Source organism: Panthera leo, chromosome A1 (genome assembly GCF_018350215.1).
Source record: "Panthera leo isolate Ple1 chromosome A1, P.leo_Ple1_pat1.1, whole genome shotgun sequence".
Taxonomy (NCBI): Eukaryota; Metazoa; Chordata; class Mammalia; order Carnivora; family Felidae; genus Panthera; species Panthera leo.
In genome coordinates, this window is record NC_056679.1 from 143,367,899 (window position 1) to 143,388,327 (window position 20,429).

The 20,429-nt window shown below is 35.0% G+C and overlaps 1 protein-coding gene across 2 annotated transcripts in view; it reads left to right on the top strand.

The window, feature by feature from the left end:
• Positions 1-20,269, top strand: part of TENT2 (terminal nucleotidyltransferase 2) — a 71,411-nt gene extending 51,142 nt beyond the window's left edge. For both annotated transcript variants that reach the window (XM_042942083.1, XM_042942092.1), the window contains exons 13-16: positions 1,815-1,951; positions 11,964-12,055; positions 17,154-17,233; positions 18,821-20,269. In XM_042942083.1, the coding sequence (XP_042798017.1) occupies positions 1,815-1,951; positions 11,964-12,055; positions 17,154-17,233; positions 18,821-18,895 (384 nt within the window). In that variant the 3' untranslated portion in view covers positions 18,896-20,269. The remainder of the gene's footprint in view (positions 1-1,814; positions 1,952-11,963; positions 12,056-17,153; positions 17,234-18,820) is intronic.
• The last annotated feature ends 160 nt before the right edge of the window (positions 20,270-20,429 follow it).

Sequence of the window (20,429 nt, forward strand, 5' to 3'; positions counted from 1 at the left end):
GTGATCTACTTTTCTTCTCCTTGTCATTTGAACTTATGTTATATCTTTTTGTTTAATTAGCCAGAAAATAACATTTAAATTTTACAAGTTAAAATGCTGTCCTAAGTCCAGTTTTATACTTACCAAGTACAAGACAGAGGGTGGTAGACGCAGTACTCCTGCTGCCCCTCTGCTTTCATGCTTTCTTAGAAATTGAGGCTTCTCTTGTACTCCCCCTAGTTGGAGAGACAATGTAGATTTCTACCTTAGTCTCATAATGTAATACTAAATCTGAGAGAAGTGTAAGGGGAAGTTCCAGGTTTAGGAGTGTCAGCTTTACAAACTGTGGTTGGGGTAGAATGGTCTTCTGAGAGAAAGGTAATCTATTACTTCTTGGTAGTTAAAAATTATTGATAGAATTGTAGGACAGGGAGAGAATTTGTTATTTTCTTGCTCCTTTATTTTTACTGGGAGTTTTGAGGATTACCTTTATTTTTAAAATTTTTGAAAATGTTTATTTGTTTTTGAGAGAGAGCGCACTCACGCTTGCAAGCAGGTGAAAGGAGAGGTGCAGAGACAGAGAGGGAGAGAGAGAATCCCAAGCAGGCTTCGCATTGCCAGCACAGAGCCCAATGTGGGGCTTGAGCTCATGAACTGTAAGATCATGATGTGAGCTGAAATTGAGTCAGATGCTTAACTAACTGAGCCACCCGGGACCCCGAGGACTGCCTTTAAATAGATGCACTACCCTGTTTCTCTGTATCAGCTTAGTTTTTTGGGAGCCTTTTTTTTAAATTTAATGGAGTGACTTAGACATTACTAATTGAATTGATATCCATAAACCGAAGGTTGATTTGTTAGGTATTTGGGAACCTTAAAGATAAGCTGTTTTGCCTGAACAAGTTGCTTAAAAAAAAATCTATTACTCTGATGGCAAAGAGGCATGTAGAAAACCCATCTTAAGGACAGTGTTCAAATTACCTTAAAGTTTTTTTTCTAATACGTGGATATGTATTACGTTAGAACCTCCATAGTTCATTCAGTATGTTTTAGAACCAGAATTTGTTACTAATAAAGATCATACATGAAAATGAATGGCCTACTATCAGCAAAAAGATAAGTACCCATTAGTATTCTTTCCAATAAGTGTGTTGTTTCATCATGGATTACAAGCGAATGATACCCTCCTTTATGAATATTGTGGTAAAAGTTTGCTGAATATTGCTTTCTGGTTTGTTTCCTATCTTTCTTCTTTTCCCTGCCTTCTTTGTCTTTTGAAGTTTAATTCATGTTGAATTTCTGTCTTTCCTTCCCATTAAGATACAAAATACAAAAATGAAATAAAATTTTAAGAATCTTAAAATTGGTATAAGTACTATACATATATTAATTACTTTTATGGTCTCTAAGAGAAATTTTAAGTGGCAGTTAGAAAACGCTCTTACCTTGTGCTTGATTTAACCCTTTATAAAGTACAACTGCTCCTTGTAGAAGCAGTTAAGGAGATACATTTATAAAGAAATCCATATGTAATTTGATGAAATCTTAGTATGTACAGTAAGGGTTTATGAGTTAGAAAATTTTTTGCTACTGTAGGGATCCACTTAAATGAGTGATATACCTCAGCCAAGGTTTAGAATCTCTTAGTTTTTTAAGTATTTTCTGGCATACTCCAAATACTGGTGAAATCCTTAGTAGGAGAAAAACTTCAGATTTCCAAACTGCCAACATAAAGATTTCTTCTCTCTTCTTCAGAGAGCATTACGTCAGGATTTGTAAAGTTTTTAGTGTGTGTTTTAAATGGCTTTATATTTCCCCCTTTTTCTTTTTGACAGGAATCTTTTAGTCCTGCTATACAGCTGCATCTTGTACATCAAGCTCCATGTAATGTTCCTCCTTACCTCTCGAAGAATGAATCAAATCTTGGGGACCTCTTACTGGGCTTTCTTAAATATTATGCTACAGAATTTGAGTAAGTGAAAATTTCAAATTGTGTTTATTCATTTATCTCTGTGAATGCTACAATTTTGGTCGGAAGCTATATTTGTTAATTTCAGTGCTACAGACTTGTCTAGAAGTACACAGTTTATAAAATTTAATATTCCAATGATTAATTGTTAGAAACTAAGTAGATTTCACATTCCTAGCTAATGAAAAATTACAGTTCAGTAAGCCCGATTTTAGTAGATTTCAGTAGCGATTTCATTTTATGTTTACCTGCCTCTTTTCATAGCAGGGCCTGCATAAATGTTTGTGATGGCCCTGTATAGGTGCTACATAGTTTGAAACATCTGTTTTTAGGAAGTTAAGATTTATTTTAAACACAGCTAAAACAAACTTGGGAAAAGATCTTCTGGATACTTGATACCTGAATAGTTGTGTTAGTATGAATAAAAATCAAGGAATACTCCTTTTCCTTTTTTTTTTTTTTTGTTTCTTCTTCTGAGGGTGATAGGTAAACATAGAACACTAAAGTGTATAATCAGACTGGATTTAACTGAAAGTTCTTAAGGGAGTTCTTAGTCCAGATTGAGTGGCATTAGGGATTGTTTGCAGCTCCTCTGAAAAGCTTGAAGGAGGAAGAGAGAGGACTTAGGAGTTGTACAAAGTTAGAGGAGGAGGGTGCCACTTGGAAGAGATTTGGAGAGAGGGAAAATAGCATTTGTAATAAATTGCTGTTATTAGGTGGGAAAAATTGTTCTAAACAGATATGTATTATCTCATTCAGTTTACATAATAACCATATCATGTGGTATTATATTATGCCCATTTTACCAGTGAAGCATTTAGAGAGGTGAAGAAACTTTCCCTAAGATCACACAGCTAGTCAGGGGAGTATTTCTGTTGGTTTTGACTGCAAAATCCATACTCTTAACTATGATGCTTTACTGCAGTGTCAGTATTGTTTTGTTTGCTGTGATGCAGTAGCTCTAAAGAAACCTGCCTCGTAGGAGATGATTTGAAACATAGGGCATGAAAGAAGTAATGTTATTTAAATTCCTCAAAGCAGAGCTTTTACCATTCTGTGCCTGTTTAGTTTACAGTTGTGTCTCCATTACCTACCCTAGTGCCAGACAGTGGCTACTTGAAAAATAGTTGCTATAAATAAATACTTTTGAAGCAGAGGGTAAGATTACAGACATGTTGCAAAGATACTAAAGGTGACTTAAAAATTACTGAATTAGGTTAAGAAAAGGAGTAGGAAAAATGCTGGAGGAAAGTAGTTGAATAAGAATGAAGTTAAAATAATCACCGTTAAAAATGACCAGCACCAGAGTGTAAGTCCAGGCAATAAGGATAAAAAGGAAGGAGCCTTCATTTATAAAGACAAGAAAAGATTTAAGAAATAAGAGACATGGGATGTAAGAGACTATAAAGGTTATTCTAGAGTTAAGATTTTTGAGATGTTGCAGTAACTGTAGCTAATGTTTAGTGAGTACCTAATGGCCTACAGTATGCCAAGTGATTTCTATATATTATTTCATTTAATCCTCCTGGTAATCCCCCGTGAGGCCTAGGGAATTTGTATACTTTGTATACTTTAAACTTGCCTATGGCAGTACAGCTAGGTAGTTAGAGAACTGGGATTCAGTCTGGGGTCTGACTCCAAAACTATATTCTTAATTTTTAGAATATATTGGCATCGTCTGTTTTATTGTAAATTAGGGAAGTTTGAAGAGAGGGAAAGGATTCATAGAAAAAAGATATATTTCTACCACGTATAGTTTAGGACTAGAACATCTAGATACTAGTACCTTGAAAATCAACTGCTTTGTTGGACTGAAACAAGATGGTAGATGTGCAGGTTTGTGTGTTAGTTTAGTATTAACAGAAACTAGCCGGTTGTACCAAATGATACTGGCTAGGATGCTGAGGTTTCAAAAGAGGTTTTGAACTTTTGGATGCATTTGTTACCACTATGATACATGATTTAGGAGACATCTTCATCCATTCTTTCATCATACAGTGCAGTTGTCAAGTATATTGTTGTTTCATACCAGATATTTTCAGAAATTTGACTGGAGAGAGCACTGCCAAGAATGTAGTCATGGCAATGAACTAGGTGCTGTTCAGAGGAATTCTGGCAGCTGTTAGAAATGTTTGTAAGGATTTCTTCTGAACTTGGAGATACTCGTTTAAAAAATTCTCTTTACTTGAAGGCAGAATTAAGTGCCTATTAAGCAACGCTTGAGTACATGGCATAAATGTTGCAGAAATTTGGTATGGCCATTTAAAAATCACTAAGATTTTCCTATCTGCTTCACTCACAACTTTCTCCCAAACCTTCCTGCTGAAAATTCTTAAAATGAAGCCACGCTTCTAGAACTGTACCTGGGAGCAGGGAACTGACAAAATAAAAAAAAGGATCAGGTAGCTCAGAGAACCAAGGGAAAAAAAAGTCAGAATGTAATAATTTTGTATTTTAGCAAAACAAAGGAAAAATTTAAGTTTTAAATATCTTAAAAACTCCTAGGTACTAGAGATTCTAGGAACCTTAAAAGGTTACCTATTTTTTAATCCTCTTTATTCTCTGGCTGCCTAATCACATGCCATTACTGCTAGTCTATCTCAAGTTAAAAATGCATGCCTACATACTTAAATACATTTTTTAAGAAGGAAATTACAAAGGCCTAATTTTTCCAGCCATCTCCTTTCTTATTCTGATTTTTTTCATCTCATTTAATAAATCATTGAGTGCCTACTACATATCAAGCTATTTTCTATGCATCAGGGATATGGCAGTTAACAAAACAGGCAAAAGTGTCTTCATGGAGCTTACGTTGCATATGTATTGTACTATAGAGAGACAATAAACAGACAAAATGTCTAGCATGTTAGATGGTGGTAAGTGGAGAAAAATAAAGCAAAAGCAAAAAAGGAGTTTCTGGTATATGTAATTCTTACAGTTTTAATGCCTGCATTGCAGTTTATTACTTAGCACGGTGAAGGAAAAGTCCCACAGAAAAAGTGATCTCTTTTTTTTTTAATTTTTTTTTAATGTTTATTTATTTTTGGGAGAGGGTGACAGAGTACGAGCAGGGGAGGGGCAGAGAGAGAGGGAGACACAGAATCTGAAGCAGGCTCCAGGCTCTGAGCTGTCAGCACAGAGCCCAGTGCGGGGTTCGAACTCACGAACTACAAGATCATGACCTGAGCCGAAGTCAGATGCTTAATGCTTAACCAACTGAGCCACCCAGGCGCCCCAAAAAGTGGCCTTTAATAAAGAAATGATGGAGAGGAATGTGTGAGTTATGTGTCTGTGGAGAAGAGGTTTCCAAACAGAAGGAAAAGCAAGTGCAAAGACAAAGAACCTGAGATGGGGGTTGTCTGACATCTTCAAGGAATAGCAAAGAGGCCAGTGTGCCTGGAAGAGAATTGAAGAAAATGCTTTCAAAGAGTTAAGGAAAGCTACATCATGTAGGGCTATCTAGTTAATTTTGGTGACTTTGGCTTTTCCTTTGGGTGATACGGAAAACCACTGGAGGGGTTCCAGTAGAGAAATGATGTAATCTGGTTTGGTTTATCACAGGGAAGAACAGACTGGCTGCTGGTGGGTAAGAATAGACTGAGGGGAGCCAAGGGCATAAGCAGGGAGCCTACTTAGAAGGATATTACAATAATTTAAGAGAAGTGCCTTGGATAAGGATGATTATAGTGGAAGTGGATGAAAAGTAGTCAGATTCACTTGTATAGTATTAATTTGCAACAGATTAGATGTAGCATATGAGAAGGAGTCAAGAATGATTTCTAAGTTTTTGGCAAGCAACTGAAACAATGGAGTTGCCATTAGGTGTAATGGGGAAGGCAATGGAAGAGCATTATTGATTTTAAACATTGAAAAGTTGAGATACCTGCAAAATATTCACGTGGAGATATTGAGTATATAGTTGGATATACAAATCTAGAGTTCAGGAGAGAGGTCATGGTTAGAGCTATATATTTGGGAGTTGTCAACAGGTAAATGGTATTTAAAGCTATGAAACTGTTTGAAAAAAACCATAGGAAAGAGAAAAGGCCCAAAGACAACCCTTAGAAAGTCCCTTGTTAAGAGGTTTATAGGAAGTACAGAAGATACAGGAATATGTTAAATGACACAAAGAAGAGAGGCAAATTCAAAATATAGGTGTTTTTTGAAACAACTGGCCTAGTCTCTTAAAATGTCAATGTCATTAAAAAAATAAGTGGAGAGAACTTTTTCAGGTTAAGGAGATGGGACAAATACAATACACGAGCCTTGATTGTAATCTGATTAGGGTGGAGGAATTATAAAAGGCATTTGACTTACTGTTAATTTCTAGATGCTGTTGGTATTATAAAGGAAACAAAGTTCTTTAGGAGATATATGCCAAAAGATAAAGAAATGAAGTTTCAGGTATCCACAGCTTAGCAAATAGTTCAGTTCAAAACACGCACATATACACATATACAAGCACGTGTGGGAAATGTTAACACTATTGTATTCTTTTTGAGCTTATATGCTTTTCAAGTTTTTCTCTCTGAAGAATTTCATAATACAAAGATGAAATAAAAATGAGGTGAGGGATAAGAAAGAACTAATTTATAGTCCAAAAGGGAGGATCATTGAGATAGGAGGAAAGCCAATAGAATGTATTGTCTTAGAATCCAAAGGTGGGGGAAGTGTTTCGAGGGGGAAGGAGTGATTATCTGTGTCACAGTTTTTGATAGGTCAAGTTCAAGATGAGCAGTAAAAGGTGACCGTTGGAACATTGGTCCACATGGGAGGCCCCTGGTCTCTTGCCAGGAGCAGTTTCTGTGGAATAATGGGGGTAAAAAGCATCACTGGTGTGGGCTCAAGAGAGAACAGGGAAGAATTAAATACACATAGTGTAGTATATAGAATGGAGAGTAGAAATCGGAGTTAAGTCTCTCCCTCAGCCCCTCTCCCCTGCTCGCGTGCTCTCTCTCTCTCTCTCTCTCTCAAATAATAATAACAAAAAGGAATTGGAGAGTTCAGTGGGGTTGAGTATTTCAGGAGAAATAACCCATCTTGATGTCAAAATTGATGATAGCAGGAAAATACATAGTAAATTGTTGAACAGTATACTTTTTTTGAATCAAGGAGGGTTGGAATCTAGAGCACAAGTGGGATAAGAGCACAGACAATGCATTAATAATAATAAGAAGAAGGGCCACCTGGGTGGCTCAGTTGGTTGAGTGTCTGACTTTGGCCCAGGTCGTGATCCCGCTTTGTGGGTTCAAGTCCTGCATCAGGCTCTGTGCTGACAGCTCGGAGACTGGAGCCTGCTTTAGATTCTGTGTCTCCCTCTCTCTGTGCCCCTCCCCCACTCTGTCTCCCTGTCTCCCAAAGATAAATAAACATTAAAAAAAATTATTAAAAAAAAAAAGAAAAAGCAGAGTATGTGGATATAGAGGAATTGATAAGAGTGGGAGGTATAGAAATTATCTTTTGGTTGCTTTAGTTTTTTAGTGAAATGAAGAATGGACATCAACTGGGAATGATTGTGAGGAAATTTGAAAAGTGAGAGGAAGTATGAATTATCCTGTAGGAGAATAAAGGAGTGTATTAACTATGGAAATACAATATAATTGGCGGGTAGTAGCATCTAAGGTCTTTTTGAGCTAAGTCATCATAAATTTAAAGTGCATTTAAAGTTGTCATGAATTTAAAGGTCAGCATGGTTGCATATTTCTCTCCAGGCCTGTTGAGCTGCATGGGAATGAATTGGAGTAGACATAGATTTAATAATGGTTGTTTTTCAACCAAATAAGATCAGTGCAGCAGGAAGGGTAAGAAAGTTGAGGGGGTGTGCACGGAAGTGGTTTATTCTGACCATAGACAGAATGTATTAAATTAGTCTCGAAAATGTGGGCACAGGGATGCATGTAGGACATCCAGGTGGTGGTTTCCAGTTGTTAATTGCAAGGATTGTCCTTGAGCTTAGTATCAAGATCAGGGCTGGAGAAGAGGATTTGGGAAAGAAACATCAGACTGTTAAAGCTTAGGAAGGGTGCTGTAGCATTAGAAGAAGATTGAAAGAGGTGAGACCCTGGTGGACACCAGAATTTAAGGAGTCAGGTGGAAGAAAGGGTCAGGCAGAAGGAGAACCAGTCAAAACAAAACAGAACTCTAACAAAAGAAAACTCTAGGGACGCCTGGGAGGCTCAGTCGGTTAAGCATCCGACTTCGGCTCAGGTCATGATCTCACGGTCCATGAGTTTCAGCCCCGCGTCAGGCTCTGTGCTGACAGCTCAGAGCCTGGAGCCTGCTTTGGATTCTGTGTCTCCCTCTCTCTCTGACCCTCCCCCGCTCATGCTCTGTCTCTCTCTGTCTCAAAAATAAACGTTAAAAAAAATTTTTTAAAAACAAAACTCTGGCATTAGACCAAAATTTTCTGTCTGCATAAGAAGCTTGAAATCCCTGACAAAGTTTTCTTTTTGTTTGCTTCCCAGCCCCAAATATATATTTGTTCACTTAATTAGACTAGTCTTAGCATATGTGTGTATGTATTTGTATGTATGTATGTATATGTATATGTGTACATATATACATGGTCATATAGTATCAGACCCATAATTTTGACTTGCTTTGTTAGACTTAAAATTTTAATTTTAATGTTCCTATTTAAGAAAACATTTCAAAACACTTTGTCATTAAAAAAATGGCTAGGAGAGAGTTAATGGATGAGTAGCAGTCCATTATCATTACTGAAGTAAAGAAGCAGGCATCTTACCAATATAGAGTTGGTAAACTAAGTTTTATATTCAAAATATTACCATATATTATCAAATCTATTTTAGATTAAATTAAGCCCTCTATCTGCTTTCCTGACACATTCCTCTTTTATAGGCTGTATCTTATTTTACACCTTAATTATTGAGTGAAAAATAATAGATTTTCATATGGCAAACAAATTACAATAGAAAAATATGGTATGATGGGAATGCAAGCTGGTGCAGCCACTCTGGAAAACAGTATGGAGGAGGTTCCTCAAAAAAACTAAAAATAGAACTACCCTATGACCCAGCAATTGCACTACTAGGTATTTATCCAAGATATGGGGGTGCTGTTTAGAAGGGACGCATGCACCCCAGTGTTTACAGCAGCACTATCGACAATAGCTGAAGTATGGAAAGAGCCCAAATGTCTGTCGATGGATGAATGGATAAAGAAGGTGTGGCATATATATACAATGGAGTATTGCTCGGCAATCAAAAATAATTAAATCTTGCCATTTGCCACTACATGGATAGAACTGGAGGGTATTATGCTGAGTGAAATTAGTCAGAGAAAGACAAAAATCATATGACTTCACTCATATGAGGACTTTAAGAGATAAAACAGATGAACCTAAGGGAAGGGAAACATAATATAAAAACAGGGAGGGGGACAGAACAGAAGAGACTCATAAATATGGAAAACAAACTGAGGGTTACGGGAGGGGTTGTGGGAGGGGAGATGGGCTAAATGGGTAAAGGTCACTAAGGAATCTACTCCTGAAATCATTGTTGCACTATATGCTTAAAAAAATAAATAAAATAAAATAACAAAAAATATAGTATGATACAAGGGTTAATTAGGGCCCTGTTTTAAAGAATGACATATTTAGGGGGGCACCTGGGTGGCTCGGTCGGTTGAGCGTCTGACTTCGGCTCAGGTCATGATCTCACGGTCAGTGAGTTCGAGCCCCGCGTCGGGCTCTGTGCTGACCGCTCAGAGCCTGGAGCCTGTTTCGGATTCTGTGTCTTCCTCTCTCTCTGCCCCTCCCCTGTTCATGCTCTGTCTCTCTCTGTCTCAAAAATAAATAAACGTTTAAAAAAAAAATTAAAAATAAATAAATAAATAAATAAAAAAAAGAATGACATATTTAGGGAAAATGTTTATAAATTTCCATTTGGATTCTACATTTAAATTCACCTCTAAAAATAAAAATAGTAAATAAATTATATATCATATTTTATTATTTCAAATATTTAACAATTTAGAAATATTTAAAAGCGCTTTGAAAATGCAATAGATTGAATCAGTCTAAATTATAGTGTTTTAAAATATTTTTTTTTTTTTCCCTTTGTGAAGTACTTCAAATGATATAGTCACTTAAATAGCTGCATTATTCAGGTTGATTATAGGCTGCAGCTTAAATGATACCTGGTTAGGGATAATAAAGTGAATGTAGGTATGTAACATATGTTTCTGTGACCCAGTTTAGAACTAAGTATTGGCATGTAATATAAATTCAGGATTGTATTTCATAGAAATATGGTGGTAAGAAGAGTTCCTTTGATTAATAAAAAAACAAAAAACTGTAATTTAACAGCAGGATACAGTATTTCAACATTCTAAATTTGTCTGAAAGAAAAAAAATCGGTCTACACCTTTTTAACATTCCAATTTTAATTTTATTTCAGATTCAACTGTCCTTTAAGTTGAATGAGAAACAAGTAGTCTCAGGAAAAAGTTCATTTTATTAGTGAAATTTACCTCAAGTGGTATGAAGTAAAGTGTAGCACAAAGTATCATTGTTTGGTTCTGGCACATGGTTCTATAACTCTCTCCTTTACATTGTTATTTTTTTTTTCTTTTGTATTTATGTATGTATGTAATCGCTATAACCAGTGTGGGTCCTGAACTCATGACCCCAAAATCGAGAGTCTCATGCTCTATTTATGACTAAACCAGCTAGATGCCCGTTCCTTGTTATTTTACAAAAATTTTGGAAACAAACCTGGACCAACAGAGCATTGTAGTTCTTTTCTGTTTGGAGTTTCTACTAATGGAGCTACTGTACATGACAGATCTAAAACATGTTACTGTAATTAATACTAAGTATTTCTCTTTGATAACCTACCTAGTTTTTAAAAAGCATAAATTCTGATACGTATTCTTAATTTAAAAGCTGTCTTTGCTAAGTATTTCTAGTATTCCTGATAAGAAAAAATAGAAAATCATACTTCAAGGATCCTATTCAATTATCCAACTTCACAAGGTGCAATGTTTTCTTGCATATTTAACATAGAGATGGATCAGTTTTCCAGAAACAAATGCCATATTGGACCCATGATTATATTCTTAGAAATTCTTTGTCTGATAAATAGAGGACGAGTAGATAAATGTTGGAGATGGAAGGTCCCAAAACTTGGTCTTTCTATTCTTACTGAAATGGTGAACAGAACTAAATATGGCTGAAAAAAAAAAAAAGATTTCACCTATTTTCCAAACTTATTTTTATCTTGTATACAAGGTGAATTGTCATACATTTTAGAGAAAACGAAAATCATACTTGTGCAGAACTATTATAAAGAAATAAAAAAACCAAACAAAACCAGAATGTAAGGTTAGTACCTACTACAGACAGATTGGTCAGTTTACCTTTCGACATGCTGATAAAATTGTTTTATTTGAATATAACTTTACTGTTAATAGCTACATCTGATATACAGCAATAACAATATGTTTTCATAGAGTATTAATTTTTCCTAAAACAGCACCTACTGGCTTCTATTGGAAAATTGCAAAATTTTCTCCCAAATCATATAAATGGACATGCACTAAACAAGATTATTTAATGATATCTGAAAACAATGTGCGATTACATGTCTTAATAAGAAATCCTTCCTGAGGTGCTAACAATGAACATAATTTTTATATTTTCTGCTTATATTTTCTTATTTTTCATATTCACTTATTCAGTAAATATGTATTGAATGTTTACTTTGTACTAAACAATATTCGAACAGTGAAAAAAATACATAAATTATCTTGGAGCTTTCATTCGGCTTGGGAGAGACACACAATAAACAGTAACATAATAAATAAGCAAATTGTTAGAATATAAGTGCTATGGAGAAAAAAGGAGAAGGGGAAATAGGGATTGTGGTGCTGAGGGTGGAGGCAAGTTTCAGTATTCTGTGAGAAAATCAGAATGGGACTCACTGTTAAATATGATAAACCTAATAAAATGAAAATTAAGCAAATAGTTAACACGATATTTTTCTTCTTTTAGCTGGAACAGTCAAATGATTTCAGTTCGTGAAGCCAAAGCCATTCCCAGGCCTGATGGTATTGAATGGAGAAATAAATACATCTGTGTCGAAGGTAGCTTTCCCACAACTACTACTTTACCACCCAGTTATCACCATGGTACTGAGAGAATTACTTGAATAATTTCAGTTTGTATTTCAGTTAAAATTAATACATTCATATTCTGGCTTACAAGTCTTTTAGTTATAAAATTTTCTTTTTTTTCTTCCAACTTTTTATTTAAATTCCAGTTAACATACAGTGTAATATTAGCTTTAAGTGTAGAATTTAGTGATTCAGTACTTACATACACCATGTAGTGCCCATCACAAGTGCCCTCCTTAATCCTCATCACCTATTTAATCCATCCCCCCACTCTCCTCCCCTATGGTAGCCATCAGTTTGTTCTCTGTAGTTAAGAGTGTGTTTTTTGGTTTGCCTCCCTTTTTCCCCCTCTGTTTGTTTGTTTTGTTTCTTAAATTCCACATATAAGTGAAATCATATGGCATTTGTCTTTCTCTGACTTACTTCACTTAGCTTAATACTCTCTAGCTCCATCCACGTTGTTGCAAATGACAAGATTTCATTCTTTTTTATGGCTGAGTGTTTTCATTGAATTTTAAAAAATTAATTCTTTAGCTGTAAAAAATAGTAAATACGAATTTAGGCGTTTAATCTTCCAGTTGGTAATATTTGAGCAGTCTTTTATTCATCCCTCCTGCTTGTAGGTGATTGAAATTTAATTTCATGACTTGAGGTGGAAGAAAATATTATCTTCATGTGATGATTCTTATACTGAGATAAAATGAGTTCTTTTATAGCTAAAATATCGATACTTAAGGCAAGCTAGGTTTTTATGAATAGTATTTATTTTACTTTAAAAATCGAATGCTCTGAAGATAATCTGTTCTCTAAAATTAATTTACATGTTGTTGAATATTTCTTTGAGTTGGTGGGAAATTGACTTCAAGAGGCAAAATTACTCTCACAGATTCCAAGTTGAAGACTTTTGTAAATCTTGAGGTAAAAACGAATGTGTTAAGTGTTAAGTGCAGTGTTTGTAGGAAAACATCAAATTTAGAATATTTTATTCTTGGATTATATGCAACATCTTAAGCGTCTTTGAATATGAAATTTAATTTCCTGCTTTGGTGGTTGGTTAAATTGCATAGTGGGTGTGTATTATTTTAGTTACTTGTGTTCTTTTGAATATTAAAAACTGTTGTGAAGTGCTGTGTGTGATGTGATCCGGTAGCTTGGCATAAGGCATTACTCTATTTTTAAAAAAAAGCACAGGCGTTCCTCGGATATATTGTGGGTTCAGTTCCAGACCACCGCAATAAAGCAAATATCACAATAAAGTGAGTCAAATGAAGTTTTTGGTTTCCTGGTCATATGAAAGTTACGTTTACCCTATATTGTAGTCTATGAGGTGTGAATAGTATTACGTCTAAAAGAACAGTATACAGGGTGGCTCAGTCAAGCGTCCGGCTCTTGATTTCGGCTCAGGTCCTGATCTCATGGATTTTAAGTTTGAGCTCCACATCAGGCTCCATGCTGACAGTACAGGCCTGCCTGGGATTCTCTGTCTCCCTCTCTCTGCCCCTTGCCCGTTCATGCTCTCTCTCAAAATAAATAAGATATTAAAAAAAAAGAAAGAAAAATGTACATACCTTAATTTAAAAAGACTGTTGCTAAAAAATGCTAACCATTGTCTGAGATTTCAGCAAGTCATAATCTTTATGCTGGTGGAGGATCTTGTCTTGATGTTGATGGCTACTGACTAATCAGGATGCTGATTGCTGAAGATTGAGGTGGCTGTGGCAATTTCTTAAAATGAGACAGTCAAGTTTGCTGCGTTGATTGACTTCTTTTCACAAATGATTTCTCTATAGCATGTGAGAGCATTTTACTCACAGTATTTCTTTGAAAATTGGAGTCAGTCCTTTCAAACCCTGCTCTTTTTTTCAACTAAGTTTATGTAACATTAAATCCTTTGATGACATTTCAGCATCTTCACCAGGAGTAAATTCCATCTGAAGAAACCATTTTTTTTTTTGCTCGTCTATAAGAGCAAGTCCTTATCCATTCAGGTTTTATCATGAGATTGTGGCAAAAGTCATTCACGTCTTCAGACTTCACTTCTTCTTTTTTTAATGTTTATTTTTGAGAGCGCAAGTGGGAGAGAGCAGAGAAAGGGGGACAGAGGATCTGACGCAGGCTCTGCACTGACAACAGTGTTCAGGCTCCACTTTTAATTCTACTTCTCTCACTCTTTCCACATCTGCAGTTACTTTTTCCACTGAAGTCTTGAACCTCTCAAAGTCATTCATGAGGGCTGGAATCAGCTTCTTACAAAGTCCCATTAATGCTGATATTTTCACCTCTTCCCATGAATCACAAATGTCCTTACTGGCATGTAGAATGGTGAATCCTTTCCAGAAAGTTTTTCAGTGGACTTTGCCAAGATCCATATAGGAATCACTGTCTTATAGCCTTACAAAATATATTTCTTAAATAATGAAACTTGAAAGTCGAAATCACTTCTTGATCCCTGGGCTGCAGAATGGATGTTGTGTTAGCAGACGTGAAAACAACAATTTTTTTTACATCTTCATCAGCACTCTTGGGTGACCAGGTACATTGTCAATAAGCAGTCATATTTTGAAAGGAATTTTTTTTTTCTGAATAGTATGTCTTAAAAGGTGGCTTAAAATAATTTAGTAAACTGTTGTAGACAGATGTGCTGCGATCTAGGCTTTGTTGCTCCATTTATAGAACACAGGCATAGTAGATTTAACATAATTCTTAAGGGCCCTAGGATTTTCAGAATGGTAAATGAACATTGGCTTCAACTTAAAGTTATCAGCTACATTAGCCCCCGACAGGAGAGTCCTCTTATCCTTAAGCTTTGAAGCCAGGCATTGACTTCTTTCTAGTTATGAAAATCCTAGATGGCATCTTCTTCCAGTATAAGGCTGTTTCATTTACTTGGAAAATCTGTTGTTTACGGTAGGCATCTTCACGAATTATCTTAGCTACATCTTCTGAATACATTTCTGTGGCTTCCACATCAGCGCTTGCTCCTTCACCTTGCACTTTTATGTTATGGAGGTGGCTTCTTTCCTTAAACCTCATGAACAAACCTGTCCTAGCTTCAGACTTCTCTTCTGCAGCTTTCTCACCTCTCTCAGGCTTCGTAGAATTGGAGAGAGTTAGGGCCTTATTCTGAATTAGATTTTGGCTTAAGAGAATGTTGTGGCTATTTGGTCTTCTGTCCAGACCACTAAAATTTTTTCCGTATCAGCAGTAAGACTTTGACTTTCATGTTCATATGTTCACAGGAATGGCTCTTTTCATTTCCTTCAAGAACTTCTTTGCATTCACAACTTCGCGTTCATTCCAAGAGGCTTAGCTTTTGGCCTGTCTTGGTGTTCAGCATGCCTTCTTCACCAAACTTAATCATTTCTAGCTTTTGATTTAAAGTGAAAACTGTGTGACTCTTTCTTTCACTTCACTTGAATACTTTGAGGCCATCATGGGGTTATTTTTTGGCCTGAGTTCAATATTGATGTGTCTCAGGGAAAATAGGAAGGCCCAAGGAAAGGGAGAGAGACAGGGCAATGGCCAGTTGGTGGAGCAGTCAGAACACACACAGCATTTACAAAGTTTGCCTTCCTATATGGGTGTGGTCGTGGTGCCCCCTAAAAATTCCAATAGCAACATCAAAGAGCACTGATCACAGATCGCTATAACAAGTATAATGATAAAAAGTTTGAAATATTGTGAGAATTGCCAAAATGTGACAGAGACAACAAAGTGAGCAAATGCTGTTGGAAAAATGCCACCAGTAGACTTGTTCACAGGGTTGCCACAAAAAACACAGTATCTGTGAAGCACAATAAAGTGAAGTGCAATAAAACAAGGTATGCTTGTACTGTGACAATAAACTCCTTTTAAAAATAGCCTTTCTAGACAATCAAAAAATGTACATACAAAAGGAGTGTTTTAAAATTATGGGCCTGCTTAGATTATATGACAAATCTAGAGTTAACCTCTTCATCAGATTTCCTATTCTCCCACACTTTTTCCAGGTCTTTCCCCTCTGTTCCATTTCTTCTTTCTAGCCACTTGATTCTCTTTCTCTTTAGTCATTTTCTTTCAGCTTTAGAGCATACATACGTCTTCTCATCGTTGAAAAATGCTCTTGATTGGTACTGGCTCTTGTAATTAGTTTTTGTGGTTTTTTTTTTTTTTTTTTTTTTTTTTCCTTTTTCAGTGCCAGAATTCTTAAACTAGTAATTTTTACCTACTCCTGGCATTATTTCGGCTATCCCATCTCATTTCTAATGCCTTTAGTTATCTTCCTTTTCTCACTGGTATCCTCAATTTCCTTATCCTCTCATATAGACAGTTTCCTTATCACTACATATGGACTCTTCTCTCTTATCTTGTGGGGGAAGGGTTAGTGGGGTGGAGGTGAATATGTGGAAGGTAACATTGGAGACACACACACACACACACACCTTTCCTTTGTGTTCTTCCTGTCTTCTATACTTGCTCTCCTGTTTCTCTTCTTTCACTGCTAAATTTCCCCTACAAATTACTGTTCTCACTGTATCTTTTTCTAAACCTTTAAACCGTCCACTCACACCATAACTTTGTACTGTTTTCCATCCTTATGAGTATTAAACTTCTAGTTTCAAAGGTATTGACCTTTCCTCTGCTGGATAAATCAGTGGTCTTTTAAATTAAATTTAAAATTACCTTTCTGTGATATTTGACATTGACCACCTTTTTTGTGTATAGTGTTTTATTCCTTTTGATAATTCTTTGTTCTTTATTTTTAGTTCTCTGAGGGTAGGGGATAGGTCTTTGACCCTTTGTCATTCTTCAGAAATCTTATTTTTATAACTTAGACTTAAAACATACCTATGCTGATGACTTTGTTTTTACTTGTCCTGTCACTTGAATTCTGTCTACCTTATTAGATGGTTCACAGGTATATAAAAATTTCTTATGCAGATATCTAATTAGGATTCACAATGTGCACTTGCTATTTCATAGGTTAAAAACTGTCAAATATTGGCTCTTTCATATAGTTCAACCTAATAAAGAAACCAAAATTCTCATTTTAATAATTTCTTGTTTATATGTGCATTTGACACTCTAGAACCTTTTGATGGAACAAATACGGCCAGAGCTGTGCATGAAAAGCAGAAATTTGACATGATCAAGGATCAATTTTTAAAGGTAAGCAGTGTATGAGATTAACTCTAGAAACCTTAGTGGACTAGTATGCTTTGAAAATGAAAAAAAAAAATCTAATAGGACAGAGTAGCCATGGTTCCTGTGTTATGAAGCTGTTAATGTAGCACAATAGAGAATTCATGACTTGCTAGATACACTTTTCCTACAGAGAAATTGAACTCTTTGTTCATTTACATGGCTTTCATTTTCATGGAAGTAAGCATCAAAATGAGTGAATAAAACCTAACAGACCCCTTTCTATCCTTGAAATATCAAGGAACTACTATAGCTTTAGAAGAAAGCTAATGTTTGTTCTATGATTTTTCTTCTGTATACCCCATTGTAACAAGGAATTCGAGCACCATTTTATCTTTGTTTATATTTTGAGAAATTAAAAAAATCAATGTGTATATTTGTGTACACACACATTATATATAAACCTCAGAGATATATATATATAAAATACTGTTTATTCCTTCACTCTTTAGTCCATAATATGAATTTATTCATCGGTGATTTTGCTAGGTGTGGTTTCTTTCCTCAAGGAGTTCGAAGTACTGTGTAAAAACACATTGATGTAAATATATACTATGAGACAGATAGGAGAGAATGCCTCATTAAAGAAAAAAAGATCAGCAAACTGTGAAGGTCGTTTTAGAGGAATACTTTTTCATTAGACATACAAGTAGACTTTATTTTGATGATAATTAAAAATGTAAGTATGTCATATTACAAGCTGTCTTTCACATTAGGTCCTCTTTTTATCAACCAGAATAGAAAATTTAAAATTAATAGAATTCTTCAAGGCAAAACAAATATCCAAAAGGAAATATTTAGGTCCATCAGATTAAACTGAGAATTCAAAAACAGCATTGCTACATTGTGGTTTTTCTTGATGCCTGAACTTTCATTTAGGATTGTTCAGCTATAAAACCAATACTTTTAGTCAGTTGAACAACTGAAGTAGGAATAAACCAGATATGCAGTCACCGAGTAGTGAGCCAAGTCTGTAGCCTGTGAATAAGAATTTGTTTTTTTCTTTTTGATAAGTTCTGTGTGCTCTTCTTTTTCTGAAGCACATAAAAGTGGTTTATTAGAGATTTACTCTCTGCTTTGTAGTACTATTTTTAATTGGAAAAGCTTATCGATGCAAACTAGTCAACCAAATAATTGAAGTAATCTCACACTCTCTCAAACTCCAAAGGTTTTGTCTTAATTACTTTGCTATTTTAGAGGAAATTATTTAAATCTGTGAGTAAATGTTAATATTGTCATTTGTATCTTTTTGTACCACCTATGTGTCTGTCCCTTTCTTTATTAATAAATTGGAACCACACAGGTATAGGGTTTTTAAATAACATTTTCTTTTCTGACAGCAGAAAAAAGACATTTACTATATTAAAAACTTGGGAGATAAAAACACATACACACACACACACACACACACACACACACACACACACACACAAAATCACCCCAAATTTTACCTCCTAGAGAGAACCACTGTTAACATTCTAGTAACTCTCTTTTCAGTCTTTTGTTCCACTTATATTTTATGTTTTAAGAATTATTTTTTTCTTTTTCTCCCAGTCATGGCACAGATTGAAAAACAAAAGAGATTTGAACAGTATACTACCTTTAAGAGCTGCTATCCTGAAAAGATAACTGGCTTCTATATCTTAATAAATTCTTCTGAGAAATAAAGAACAATAGTAACACCATAATGCATTTTGTTTACCTCCATCATGGTTTCTTTTTAACTGTTTTTGTTTTCATGTTTTATTTTTAAGAGGACATACTTATATAAAGATTGCATATTTTATTATGACATTTCCTAATAAAACCCTTTGATTTAAAGATGTATTTTTGAAAATGTTTACATTGATTCGTAATATTATGGCATGGATTTTCAAGAGATCAGATAAAATATTTTTGGGGGAATTATCTGAACAAATAAAAGGTTTTTGATATAACTTCAATTAATTATACCACATGCTAATACTGAAGAGATGTGTGGAATTTTGGAAAGGGACTGATTGACACATACTTAAATATAACGTACAGTATATAGTTTGTTGCCCATCTGTTCTGGTAAAGTGAAGATTCAAGCCAGTTATTCGGTTACTTGAAACAAAATGAAATCTGTAATTTCACTGAAATCACTGCAGAGGCATGAAATACTGGACAATTGCCTTAAGTCTTCACTTGACTCTCCGGGATAGACTGAGGCTTTGGGTGTGTCTATATTAGCATTTCATTAGTACCTCACATGCTTTTGATGTACTCTTGAGATTGCTTTAAATTTTTGTTGAAAACAGTACATTTTGCACTGTAGTAATATGAGCACCCTGTATTGTTTAGAGGTTAGTAAGTTGTTTTAAAGAATTAGTTCATCGTAGATTTTTGAAAACATGAAGTCCCCTGTGCTTTATGATAGTTCAGTGCAATGTGCACTTTTACTTTATTTCACGTTTTCCTGCTTTTATTTTCCCTGTAACATGAAGCAACAGAAACTGAAAGATCAAAGTTGAGATTATATCCTATTGACAGTATCAGAGTTTGTCTGTGTACAAGTGTAGGATTGTAATCTAAACTGGAATTTTTAGGCAGTAAGCCACTATAAAATGTTTTAGGTAAGACAAAATTATTATAAATAAAAGCTTAATGTTTGTAAAGATATCTTTTTTAGTATTTTTTTCCATATGAAGAAGTAGTGGTGGCTGCTAAAAAAAAACCTACAGTGTTTATTAAGATTGATTATGGTTTATGTAAATATTTGTAAATTGGTCAGTGCCTGTACATTTAAATATGAAGAGTAATCTTGAAAACAATTTTAACTTTTTCAGAAGGACTGTGTACAACTTCTTTGAGACCTGCTGTAGCACAGTTTGTACCTCTAATGTATTTGAGTTTTTTGCAGACCAATTCAAATGCTAATACTTTTGCTTTTCTTTGACTTGTAAAGGTGCAGATTTTCATTTCTTCTTTAAGTTTAAATTTTTGTATGATGTCAAATGGAATAAAGTTTATATATGGAAATTGTTGATGTGTTGGTTTTTTCTGTGTGAGGCTTTACTTATGAGGTGAGGCTGTAGTTATCATCTAGAACTGAGCTGAATCTAATTTTTATGCTTGATAGTTATACAGAAAATCTCAGAACGGAGATCATATTTGGTTAAGCCAGCTAAGCACATCAACA